This window comes from Lucilia cuprina, chromosome 4 (genome assembly GCF_022045245.1).
Source record: "Lucilia cuprina isolate Lc7/37 chromosome 4, ASM2204524v1, whole genome shotgun sequence".
In the NCBI taxonomy this organism is placed as follows: Eukaryota; Metazoa; Arthropoda; class Insecta; order Diptera; family Calliphoridae; genus Lucilia; species Lucilia cuprina.
The window spans coordinates 78,424,854-78,437,575 of NC_060952.1; the positions used below are offsets into that span (position 1 = coordinate 78,424,854).

General features: G+C 28.1%; 1 protein-coding gene across 1 annotated transcript; it reads left to right on the top strand.

Moving 5' to 3' along the window:
* Nucleotides 1-6,624: 6,624 nt before the first annotated feature.
* On the top strand, nt 6,625-8,557 carry LOC111676017. Its single transcript, XM_023436897.2, has 4 exons — nt 6,625-6,836; nt 6,903-7,393; nt 7,842-8,208; nt 8,276-8,557. Exons 1-4 carry the CDS (start codon nt 6,638-6,640, stop codon nt 8,461-8,463), a joined length of 1,245 nt encoding a protein of 414 aa, XP_023292665.2. The 5' UTR covers nt 6,625-6,637; the 3' UTR covers nt 8,464-8,557.
* The last annotated feature ends 4,165 nt before the right edge of the window (nt 8,558-12,722 follow it).

A 12,722-nucleotide genomic window follows, 5' to 3' on the forward strand; every position in this document is an offset into this window, starting at 1 on the left:
TATAAAAATATGGGGTATGTTGTATCTGTTATTAGGGTTATTCTCCTTCCAAACTAACAGAAACAATCCAGCCCTTTACGTCCGTCTGTCTTTTAAAAGCACGATCGAGTTTGAATGAGCAAGGGAGCTAAAGTCTACAAAAATGTTCCACATTTTAAAAAATGGTTCGTATCGGTCGATGATTTCACATAGCCCCATTCAAGTGGCCGTCTGGATTACACCCTAAACAGTATAAAAACACCACTAAGAGATGAATTGTATTATACTAATCATAATTGCTCTACTAAATTGCGTTATTACTTACTTAAAAGTCTGCGATAAAATTCGACATAAACAAGTTTTATACAAATAAAAATCCTTCTTCAAAACTTTATAAAGATCGGTACATAATTGTCCCAATCCCCTATATAAAGTGCTCTTCAAAAAAATATTTTAATGTTTCATACTGGCTTAGAAATACGATTACATCAATGAATTTCGATATTATCATTTATATACAATTGACTTTTCTCTTAAAGATTTTATGAGTATCCGTACATAATGCTATGTATATAAAGTTATGGTTGAATATTAAACTATTGCTTGTTATATATACACTGAAAATAATCCATGCTCAACTTTACGAAAAAATTTTCTTAACTTCTATTTTCGTAATATTTACAAAAATTTCGTGTATAATACGAAATATTATTTAATAAAACCCTTTTCTATTTTTACGAAAGTACGAAAACCTTTCGTAATATAATTTTTTTTTTTAATTTTAGCAAAATTAAACATAATGATATTAATTATGTTATGATTAAATAAAACTACAATATTTTTATAAAATTTAAGAAAAAGTATAATATTATTCTCGAATTTTTTTCATAAAAAAAAGAAAATTCGTGTGGATAATAATTTTGAACTAAAATTAGAAAATTTATTTTAAAATGAACAAAAATGTTTGAATAAATTAATATTTCGTTAATTTTACCATATTTATTCAAAATTCCCTTTTTTCAATTTATGTAAATTAATTTTTTCAAGAATATTTTGCATTATAATAAATTATTTCGTACAATTTCGTATATATTACGAAAAAAATTCGTGGTGCAAAACAACAAGCGATTCGTACAATGTACGACACTTTTCGTATATATTAAGCATAGATTTTTTTCAGTGTATATACTCCCTTATTCACAAACATATATTACCCCACATACGGATATTGGTATTAGTATACTATAGAGTTTTTCAAGTTAGAGTTTCATTTTAAGTATGAATGTTGCAGGAGTAACCTATCGACTGAATATATCACTACAATCTTCACTGATAGCTTTAAAATAAACCTTCCGTAATGAAGTTGGGAGCTTAATTGGGTCTCGGCGCATAGAAACTATTATGGAAATGAACAGACAGATAAGCTTGCCAGAACTGGATCTTCTCTTGATATAGATTTTTCCTTAGATTTTTTCTTTAAAAGCCTGAAAAAATATGATAAAACTAAGGCTCAAGCACTTGTTATTTTTATGCAAAAAGAAACGCCCAATATACCTTTTAAACCGGGAAAATGAAAAAAACTTTCTAACTTTCATCTTCTCTGTGAATGTCATGCTCTAGAGTAATAATTCTTCTGGTAATCAATTCACAACCAATCTTGATGAAATATCTGGGTATAATCTTAAAGACATCTCAAGTTTTCTTATGCCTACAGAGTGGATCTAATATTACATCTGACGAGTAGATTCCTTTTGAATCTACTTGATTGTTCGCGAGCAATGATCTACCACGATAACCAATCAAAAAAAAAAAAAGTTTAAAGGATTTGTTTTTGTTAAGAATTTTATATAATACGATACATTTAGGTTAATATAATTTACCTTGACTTTGAAAGAACTTTTTCCATAATCTAAACAGTTCATTATTAGAGGTAAATACCATTATCTATACTGGCTTTAAATTTATATGATATGATTTGATGGTGGATCATATCGGTCTAGTCAAAGTAATGGTTTGATAACAATAGCAATATTGCAAGATATCGAAATATCGTTTGAAAATTTCTAACAAAAGCAACACATTAAAAGAATATAGTTTTACACAAATTAATTAGATCTCCGGTATAGAAATTATTAAGGGATTTTTCAATATATTAAAGAATTCAACAATTTCATTTTAGACTATCTCCGTAGATGTGTAAAAGTTTTATGTTTGACTATGCCGAATCTTATATGTCCACCATTATGCATTAAATAGATGCTCTCCTCTAAACATTCAATAGATTTATGAGATTTTGGCTTGTAAGAAACTTACTCCTGTGTATCGTATTTCATTTCGCATTTTTAAGCCAGTAATATGCATTAAAGTCAATTTCTGAAGGTGGCCTTATATGGGGGTAGGGTCAGTTATGGGCCGATTCTCATAAAATTCGGAAATATTTGTGCTCATAAGGAACTTACTTGTGTCGAATTTCGGCTCTATACTTCGGCTCTATACTACTATACAGTACTGAGCGTTAAAGTCATTTTATGAATGATTCCTTATATGAGGGGTAAGTGGACCTTTTATGGGGTCGTGTTAAAGTCATTTTTTGGAGGGGGCCGGATATGAGGGGATCTTCATTAAAATTGGTAGAGATAATTTGGCTCATATAAGACTTATTTGTATCGAATTTAATTACTACAGTCGTATTTCTAAAATAGCTATGACTGTTAAAGCTGTTTTTTCGGGGATCCACTTGTATGGGTGCTATACGAAAACGTAGACCGATATTGCACATTTTCAAACCTTACCTATAGGGAATATTTGTGTAAAATTTCAACCATCTAGCTCTTTCGGACTCTATCGTGCTTTCAAAAGGCAGACAGACGGGCAGACTTAGAATTTTAAGAGGACCCAGAATATATATACTTTGACTCCCGATAAAATGTTATTAAAGACCGACTTACACATTTTGACAGACTTTTGATAAAATAATATATCTTTGATACGATAAACAAATATTTATCGAAAATAAAAAACAAAATAGATAACGGTAAAAATTTTCAAACTTAATCAAAGGAATCAAACATTTTAATTAAAATAAGTCGGTGTTGGTTAAACAAACACTCCTTTAAGTAAATAACTAAATCAATATTTTATTATCATTTGATTTGGCGCTAGTTGGATCCAATTATACATGTATATATTTGTATTTAGTTATATGAAAATAATTATACCATAAACATGTATTTTTGATAAGCGATATGCTGCACACTTCTTTATATAATTATTATTATCGCAATTAAACTGATTCATTAAAACAATATCACATGTTTGTCTACGTTAATAAAACTTTTTTTTGAAAAAAATGGGTTATTATTTTGCTAATTAAATAAATTCACATGCAATTATTTATTATTATTTCTATTGTAATTTCTTATCGAAGAATGGGTACTAAAAAACCCCACACAATAATAATTCGAAAAAAACAAAATGTTATCAATCAACACAATATCTAAAAAATGAAATATGTATATGAACCTGAGTTTTAATAAATAAAATGAATGTATTCATTAACAAATTTTTAGTTTCCTTCAAAATATATAAAAAAATTTTAACTCTAAATTTCTATAGAGTACGAGGCAAAATTGATCAAAACCCACATTAAAGAATTTATTTTTGAAAATCACACTGATACGATCCAGGTTTTGAGATCGTTTCTCAAAGCCATATAACACTGTTATTTGTTAAAAGAAGACATTCTTTTAAATGCTTTCGTATAAAATGATAAAGCAATGAAAATAAAAAATATCGATATTTGTTATATATTTAACAAAAATTTTTCTCTTCTGTCTCAAATGTTAAACATTATGGTAAAACAAGAATAAAACAAAACATTAATCATTAGAAAAACGTTAATAGGTAAAGTTGCATTGACATTTTAAACGTAAAAATTTCTTTAGCACACAGTATGTAAAAAAAATTCAAAACTTTTTAATTTAAAATACAAAAAATAATAATAATAAATAATTGTCGTGTCCAACAAAGTGGTGCTACTTTTTAATTGCCTCTAATTAGTAAATATTTTAATTATTATTTTATCATCAATTACGTGCGACGTTATCAATTTCAAGTTCAATACTAATAAATATTATTAACTTAGTTATATTAAATAATACTTTCAAGTGAATTTTGTTTTTTTTTTTTTTTTGCTAATATATGCGTATAATGTTATCTATTGAAAAGAGGTTAAAAAAGTAAATGTGAAGCAAAAAGAAAATGTATTGATAAAACTATCTGAAAGAAGGAATGCTTTATGTCGAAATAATTGAAGAAAAAAAAAACTACCCTTAGATTTAAGCTCCGCCTTATTTGGAATTTTCATTTAAAGCGCCATCTATGTGTGAAAGTCTTAATGCTAAGGACACTTAGTCCTTAACAGGATATTAACATAGGATGTTTAACAGTTCAATGTTAAAATTGTATAACAGTGGTTTTTTATTTTTCGATGATTCAACATTTTAGCTTTAATACTTATCACATGCCGATAAAATGTAAAAAGAATCGAAACCCTGAGACAAAAAAAAACTTTTCAAAAGCATTGTGATGTGGTTAATCCGTTTTTGTAATGATATCTCGTAAAATTAAGATAATATGACAGATGTTAAACCTTTTGTTGTGGCTTTATGTACTTTATAACCAAAGCTTTTATGGTGATGTTATATCGTCTTAAAAGGGACTAAAATGGCGGTTATTTAAACTTCATTGCACGATATCTCAAATCCCAGATGTGATGGATTCACAATTCTGAAGCAAAAGGGGCTTAAGTAGACTAAACTGTTTTGAATGTGGATGAATTAATAAAATATTAATCAAATAAAAAAATGTCCAACTTTTATCACCATAAAATAGTTTTCTGTATAATGGATTATAATATGGTTAGAGTTAACAGTGTACTAATGTTGAATTTTATCGCTGTATATTTTAAATTAATACTTAGACAGGAATAGTTTAAATCAGCGAAACGCAATGAGACTACTCTCTTCTTCCCGCTTATACATGCTCCACATATAGAAAAACAAGTCGGAGAACTAAATTTTACTCTCTGCCTTTCGCTTGTTTAAATAGACAAATTCATGTTTTTAAGTAGCATTAGTTACCGACCCTTCCCCATGTTATAATTTTGGAAGATTTATTTTCACGTAAAAGTACTTTATAACAAATTTAGTTACTCCAGAGGAGCTCAATATTGCCATTACATAGCACGCGTGATAGAGTAAGAAAATTCTGCTGACTCTAAGTTTATACACATACACTATAGGTGAAATTTTTCTTCTGTTTATAGTTGCTGATCAGCACTTGTCGAAGCAAGGTCTGTGCGCGACGTTTTTAAAATACACACAGAAATACAACAAGAAAATTTTGAGAAAGCCGAATTAATGTATGAGAACATGAGAGAACAGTTGATACTTTTTTTTATATATAGACTTTGATATACGCTGGCTGTCAAAATCCATAATAAATTTTTTACAGTTAGCATATACTTTATAGTTTATAGTCATTTTTTAGTATACTTTTATCTTAAATTGAATTCTGTTCTCTGCTACTTTACCAACAACAAATAAAACTGGTAGTCTATGGTAGTATGTATTTGAGCATCTCTGCTCTACTCGTATTAAAATAATTTTCTGATGGGGAGCTTATATGAAGGGTAGGGTCATATAAATTGTTAAAACAATAGAAAACTTGTTTATGATTATCATAGTACTCGTATATCTGAGTCAGCTATAAGCGCTAAAGTAAAGTCATTTTCTGAAGGGAACTTTATATAAAGGGATAGGGTCAGTTATGGACCAATAAAAAATGTATGCCGTATTTAGTTCATACGAAATTTATTTATGCCGAATTTTATCTTTCTCTTCATATTTTTATGCGAGTAATAAACGTTGAAGTATATCTATGAGGAGGACCTTATATAGATGTGCCACTTTTATGAAAGTTATCCGAAAATGGAATGGATCAAACAAAACTTTCTTAAGGGGAATATTTTTAGAAAATGTTAACCATATTGCTCTTTTCGTTCGGACTTTACAGAGCTTTTAACAGAAAGACAGACAGGCATATGGAGGGACATGATTGTATCGTCTAAGAATTTAATTAGTACCCAGAGTATATTTCAATCCTTTCCGATCGGGCAGACGGACATAAAGACAGACAAACTATTTACCAGAATTTCGAAAAAAGTATAAGACACTCATAGGAGTTAATTTCGCTTGTATGGGGACTAATGTTAAATTAGGACCAATAATTACGAAAAATGACACATATTGGTGTAGAAGGGATATCAATCTATAATATATAAACTGTTAGCACAATCTAAATAAAATTATACGTGTTAGATAAACATTTACTTTTCGAGTTTAGATTTAAAAAACACAAATTTCATGATTATTTCCAACAACTGTTGCCTAGTGTATTTCTGTTCTCAAGCCCACAGAAAAAAAAATATTAAAAACATTTGATGGAGCACTCACTCAATATATTAGATAAGATTATCATAAAATTGTTTGAACATTATATTTATATATGATTTTATATTGATATAAAACTACTAAACCAAAATATAATACAAATAGTAATAACAAAAGAAAATTTTTCTTATTAGTCATCGAACAATATGGAACCACAGCAAAACGGTATTGCAGCTGATAAGGAATTGCCACAATGGTTGGACAATGTTACCTTGGAGAAGGCAATCAGGCAACAAATAGGAGACTACAAAAATATTTTAGAAATTAAAACCGAAAATAGTTCGAAAGAAGGTGAAAATTATTCTTCACTTATGATGCGTATTAAAGCTGATGTTGAAATGGAGGGTAAGTATAGAAAAATAATTGAATAAATATTTAAAATCAAATTAATAAAATTTCTATACAAATAAGATGGCAGTAAAAAGACGGCTTCATTTATTCTGAAGACCCAACATTCCAATGAAATGATGGCAAGAATTCTAAACATGCTGAGACTGTTCCCCAAGGAAGAGGAAATTTATCATAAAATTCTACCAAAATTTGAACAACTCTATAAGGAAGCTGGTAAATCTGTTCAATTTGCCCCAAATTCGTATACATTTGATCGTGATATAGGTGTAGATTATGTTTTGCTGGAAGATCTACATGTAAAGAAATTTAAAAATGCCAATCGTTTGGAGGGTCTTGATATGGATCATGTTAAGGAGGTTCTAATTAAAATGGCTGAGTTTCATGCTGCATCAGCATGTTATGTTGAACATTATGGAATGTTTGGTGAAGATTTTACAGTGGGCATATTTAGTGAGAAAAATAAGGAATTATTGAAGGAGTTTAATGCTTCGGCTGCATTTTTGAGTCAGCTAAAGAAATGGAAAAATTGCCAACAATATTATGAGAAATTGGTAAGAATTTACTTTATTGTACTATTTCTACAAAACCAATGAATTGCAATATGCCAACAAAAAGTTTCACAATATCATTATAGATAACATATTTAGATAGATAGATAGATAGATAGATAGATAGATAGATAGATAGATAGATAGATAGATAGATAGATAGATAGATAGATAGATAGACAGATAGGTAGATATATAGATATATAGATAGATAGATAGATAGATAGATAGATAGATAGATAGATAGATAGATAGATAGATAGATAGATAGATAGATAGATAGATAGATAGATAGATAGATAGATAGATAGATAGATAGATAGATAGATATAGAATTTATGATTCGAACACAAAACTTTTTTTTAATTAATTAATTCATTTTAACTAATTAATTATTAATTATTATTTTCAACCTCCTCTAATGAAAACCATTTTCTTTATTAATTCACAGGCTGACAGTGATGAGTTTTTGGTAGATCGCCTGTTGGAAGATCAAAAGGTAAATCCTCGTGAATTTAATGTTTTAAATCACGGTGATTGTTGGTCAAATAACATAATGTTTCAATACGATGCATTCGGTAAAATAAAAAATACCTTATTTGTGGACTTTCAAGTCGGCAAATATGGTTCACCAGCCAATGATCTGTATTATTTTATATTATCATCCGCCAAAAAGGATATAAAACTTACACAATTCGACTACATGATACGTTTCTATTATGAACATTTGGTGGAGAATTTGAAACTTTTACAATATCATCGTCCCTTGCCGAAATTGAAAAATATTCATATTGCTCTAATGAATAATGGTTTAGCGGGTTAGTTTGATTATAGTTTTTCAAATGTATTTTATTGTTCTGAAATTTGTTTGTTTTATATTTTCAGCTTATATGGTTGTTTCTAAGGTCTTGCCTGTTGTTATTTTGGAAAAGACCGATCAAGCCAATTTAGAAAATTATATACATGATGAGTCGAAAATGAAGACAGCAATGTTTAGTAACCATAAGTATGTTCAAGCCATGTCAGAAATTTTACCATGGTTGGATAATCGCGGTTTGCTCGACTGGAAATAATTTATTTCTAATTAAAATTAATATTTTGTTTGTTTGCCATTATAATTATTATTATTTATGTTGTTTTCGTATTAAATTTGCTGTGATTGTAAAATGTTCATTTGTTTTTTATTAGTAATATGATAAAACTCTAAATCTATTCCGTCTTGTGCAAATTAACAGAATACTCCCAGTAAAATCTTTACTTACCTGGTAAGAAGGCAAGTAATATTGAAGCGAAGAGTAAGCAGTTACTTTTTGGTAGCTACTTATTTTTGTTTGACGATGATCAAAAAATATTAATGATCAAATAAAATTAGCTTTACAGTAATTTTCTATGATAATTATTCTATTTTCTTACTCAGTGGTCTATTAACAAGTCATTTTATTATTCTATCTGGAATGATTTTTACGCCAATGAAAAAATCTATATTTTTTAAAAAGCTTCTAATATCAACTAGGGTTAGAACTACCAAATCTTTCCTTTTAAGACATACGCTATAGACAATTGTCTACAAAAGTTATTCTAAAAGGTTCATTAATGTTTTTGATAACGACCACTCATTACAAAGTAATGTCTGAAATATCTACATAATTTACGATACTCATTACCAAAATTTGAAAATATTTTACTGGGAATCTTTTAAAACGCATAAATTTATTTAACAAAACAACTTTTTTCAACTTATTTGTAAACGCTCGTGGTAAGTACTTATTCATTTACTTATTTATAAGCAAGCGTGTAAGTACTTGCATGTTATTGTGTAAATAAATGTAAGCATTTTAACACCTAATGAATGTTTAGCGGCCTTAATTAGAGGAAGTAAAATAATGAAAATTAAGGAAAAGCTAATTTATAATTCTATATAATATTAAAAAATATTTATAAAACAAGTATTAATTTATAGTCAGGCATTGCCGACCATATGATGCCCTACACCAGTCAGTATGTTAAAATTTTGATTTTTTTTAAATAAAGCATTTAATTTGTTTTATTGTGGAATATTTTTACTTATTGTTGACAAAAAAGAGATTTTCTACAAGAGGGCTCATAGGGGAGAAGGGGTAAATATGGGCCTATCCTTATAAATTTTGGTAGATGAATTTACGTCTACTTCGAAGTCATTTATGTAGATTTTAATCGTTTTATAAGTAATAATAAGTTAATTTTGACCTTTAAGTCATTAAGTCTGTATGGGGGCTTGGGTCAAATGAGGCCCGATCTCAATAAAAATTATGTTGGCATTTATTGTTCTATAAAACTAATTTTTGCTGATTTTTGTTGACATTATAAAACATTTAACGTACTTATGAGCCTAAAGGTCTGATTTGGGGGGTACGGTTGTATGGGGGCTAGGAGAAAATAATGAACCGATTTCAACTATTTTCAATAGCGATCGTCCTTGTATCAAAAAAAGAGCATGTGCCAAATTTCATCAAATTATCTTGAAAATTGCGTGCGCACAAGGATTATATGGACACTCAGACAGAAAGACAGACAGACGGACGGACATAGCTAAATCGACTCAGAAAGCGATTCTGAGGCGATTGGTATACTTTAAGGTGGATCTAGGACCAATATTTTTGGGTTTTACAAACTTCAGCACAAACGCATAATACCCTCCCCATTATAGTGGTGTAGGGTATAAATATTAGGGAGGCCACCAAATTCTCCGAAACAATTTTTCCCCTAATTTATAGTTTGATTTATAATCAATCGTAGATCCAGCTCATAAATATTTGTAACCTACAAATTATACAATGATAACATGTAATAAAAGTTATACCCTAATAGTAAAACAATGCCAGATTGTAGATTAAAATGCGAAATATATCGAATATAAATATGTTATGAAGATACGTATATTATGATGACATAGCAGAATTTAGGTTTTTTATTTTAATAAATGTTTAAAAAACCAGTTTATAAATATTTGAGATACGTTTTAATTGTTAAATAATTAACTCAAAACTCTAATGACTAAATATAGTAAAACAAACAAACTGCTTTTTTGCTTAATTTACAGCATGATTTTTTATATTATTTAAAAAAATATATATTCAATGCATTTTCATGATGATTATTATCTTTTATAAAAAGTTTTTTTTTACCATTTTTTTTTAATTTTTCACTTGGAAATTAATTACAAAATTAAAGATAAAAAATGTAAATTTTGTCAAAATGTAAATAAACAAAATTTTTACTTCAAATTTAATTACTTAAACTAGATACTACTACATACTAATGTGTGTTAACACATATTTTAACTGTCTGCTCAAAAATCGAATGACGTGTTAGGATCAAAGTTCAACTTTTGTCAAAAATGTATTAATTTTTAAAACATACTTGTTTTTATATCTTTACTGATAAAAAAAGTAAATTTAAAGTTAATATTTATATACTTATTGGACTTTAAAACGCTCTAGAACTGTCCGTCTGTCTGTTGAAATCACAAAGGGGACTACATGACAGAAGTAAAGAGATTAGATATTGTCTATATATACCTACATATATCGTAATATATGGCAGATATCTGATTTTAATTGATCCTAAATATATATAAGATGTCTTTCAGAAAATGACTTTTAAGGCGATAATTGACCTTAAAAATATAACAAGTATGAATGTTCAGGCTGACATAGCCGTATATTTGATACCCTACACCAGACAGAATGTTACAAATGAGAATTATTTAAAAAAAAAATTAAGCATTTGATTTATTTTTTAATTTTATTCCGGAATATTTTTACCCATTTTTGACAAAAAAAAAAACAGATTTTCTACAAGAGGCCTCATAGGGAAATAGAGGAAAATATAGGCCTATGGTGGTAAATTTTAGTAGAAGACTTCCCATATAACACCTTTGGGAAAAATACTTTTTTTTCAATAAAACACAAAGTCCCAAATCACTATGTAAGTTCACCTTCCAAAACTTCCTTCAATTTATCTGGTGAGTATAGTAGATTCGATATAGATAATTAATAACACTCTTACTTGTTTAATATTTAATAGTTTTGTGTGAATGCTTGCACATTTGTGTATATGATTAATAAAAATTTATTAATAATTGGACCAACACATTAATTAAAATATAAATTCTAGAAAATTTAATTCTTTTCAATTAAAGTCAATGTCAATAATAAGTGTGTTATATAAAAATTCATGATGGACATACATATGTACATTAGAGTGTCCCGAGAAACAATCTTTTTATTTAACGCATGTAATAATATCTCTCCAGATCCACGTAGTTATTTTTTTCGATTGGAGAAAAAATTATCGGTAGTGTATTTTCAATTAACATGTTTTTCTCTTTCTTTAATTTTTATTTATCTTAATTACCTCGGTGTTTGAAACCTAAGTGTAAAATTTTGATTAAATTTTTTAATTGATTGAAAAAATTTTTCTGGTATTGTTTTCAATTTTAGTTTTTTTATATTTTATTTTGAATTTTTGTGCTAGGAATATTTATAATACTTAAATAGTCAATAATATTCAATTATGACAATAAAGTGATATTTTTTGTAAATGCTGAAGGCATTGAACTGAACGTTGTGTGTGATCAATTAATAATTTGATTGTTTTAATCACCTTCTTAATTGATTTAAAAAAATCTTTGCCAAACAGTTTAATTCATTTGATTAACAAATTAATAAAAAATCAATTTTATATTTATTAAATATTTAATTTATACAATTAATGACTTAATCAATGTTAAATCTTGTCTCAATCATTGGCATTAATTGTTCTAATTAATTTGTTATTTGGAAAAAAATCAATTTTTTCAACAAATTTGGTAATTGATATTATCATTTTGGTTATAGGTGTAAAACTTGCTTGATAAAATTATTTTAATATTTAAAACTTTTTTTAATTTTTTTCTGTGAATATAGACGAGGAGTGAATGTGGGACTAAGCGTTGGAAATGAGTTGGTATTAATTGTATATGGTACGGGATGAATTTGGGGTACGGCGGGCCTCACCCATCCGTCTACCTATAATAAATGTGTAGTATGTTTTTCTCTTATGAATGTGTCGTATGAATGAGATGTGTGCTGGGTTGTATTATGATGGATGAAAGGTATCATATACAAATGATACCATTGAATTTTCCTTCCTTGTCCAGATATGTATAGAGTATACTCTGTTCATATCAGAATTACCACAGTGTGTCCCTGCGAGGAAGAACAAAGTCTTCGGCTTATTTGATGGATTCGTACTTCGGTCCAACGGTTACGTCTGTAGGTACTGTTGCCGAATCAACATAGGCCATCCAATG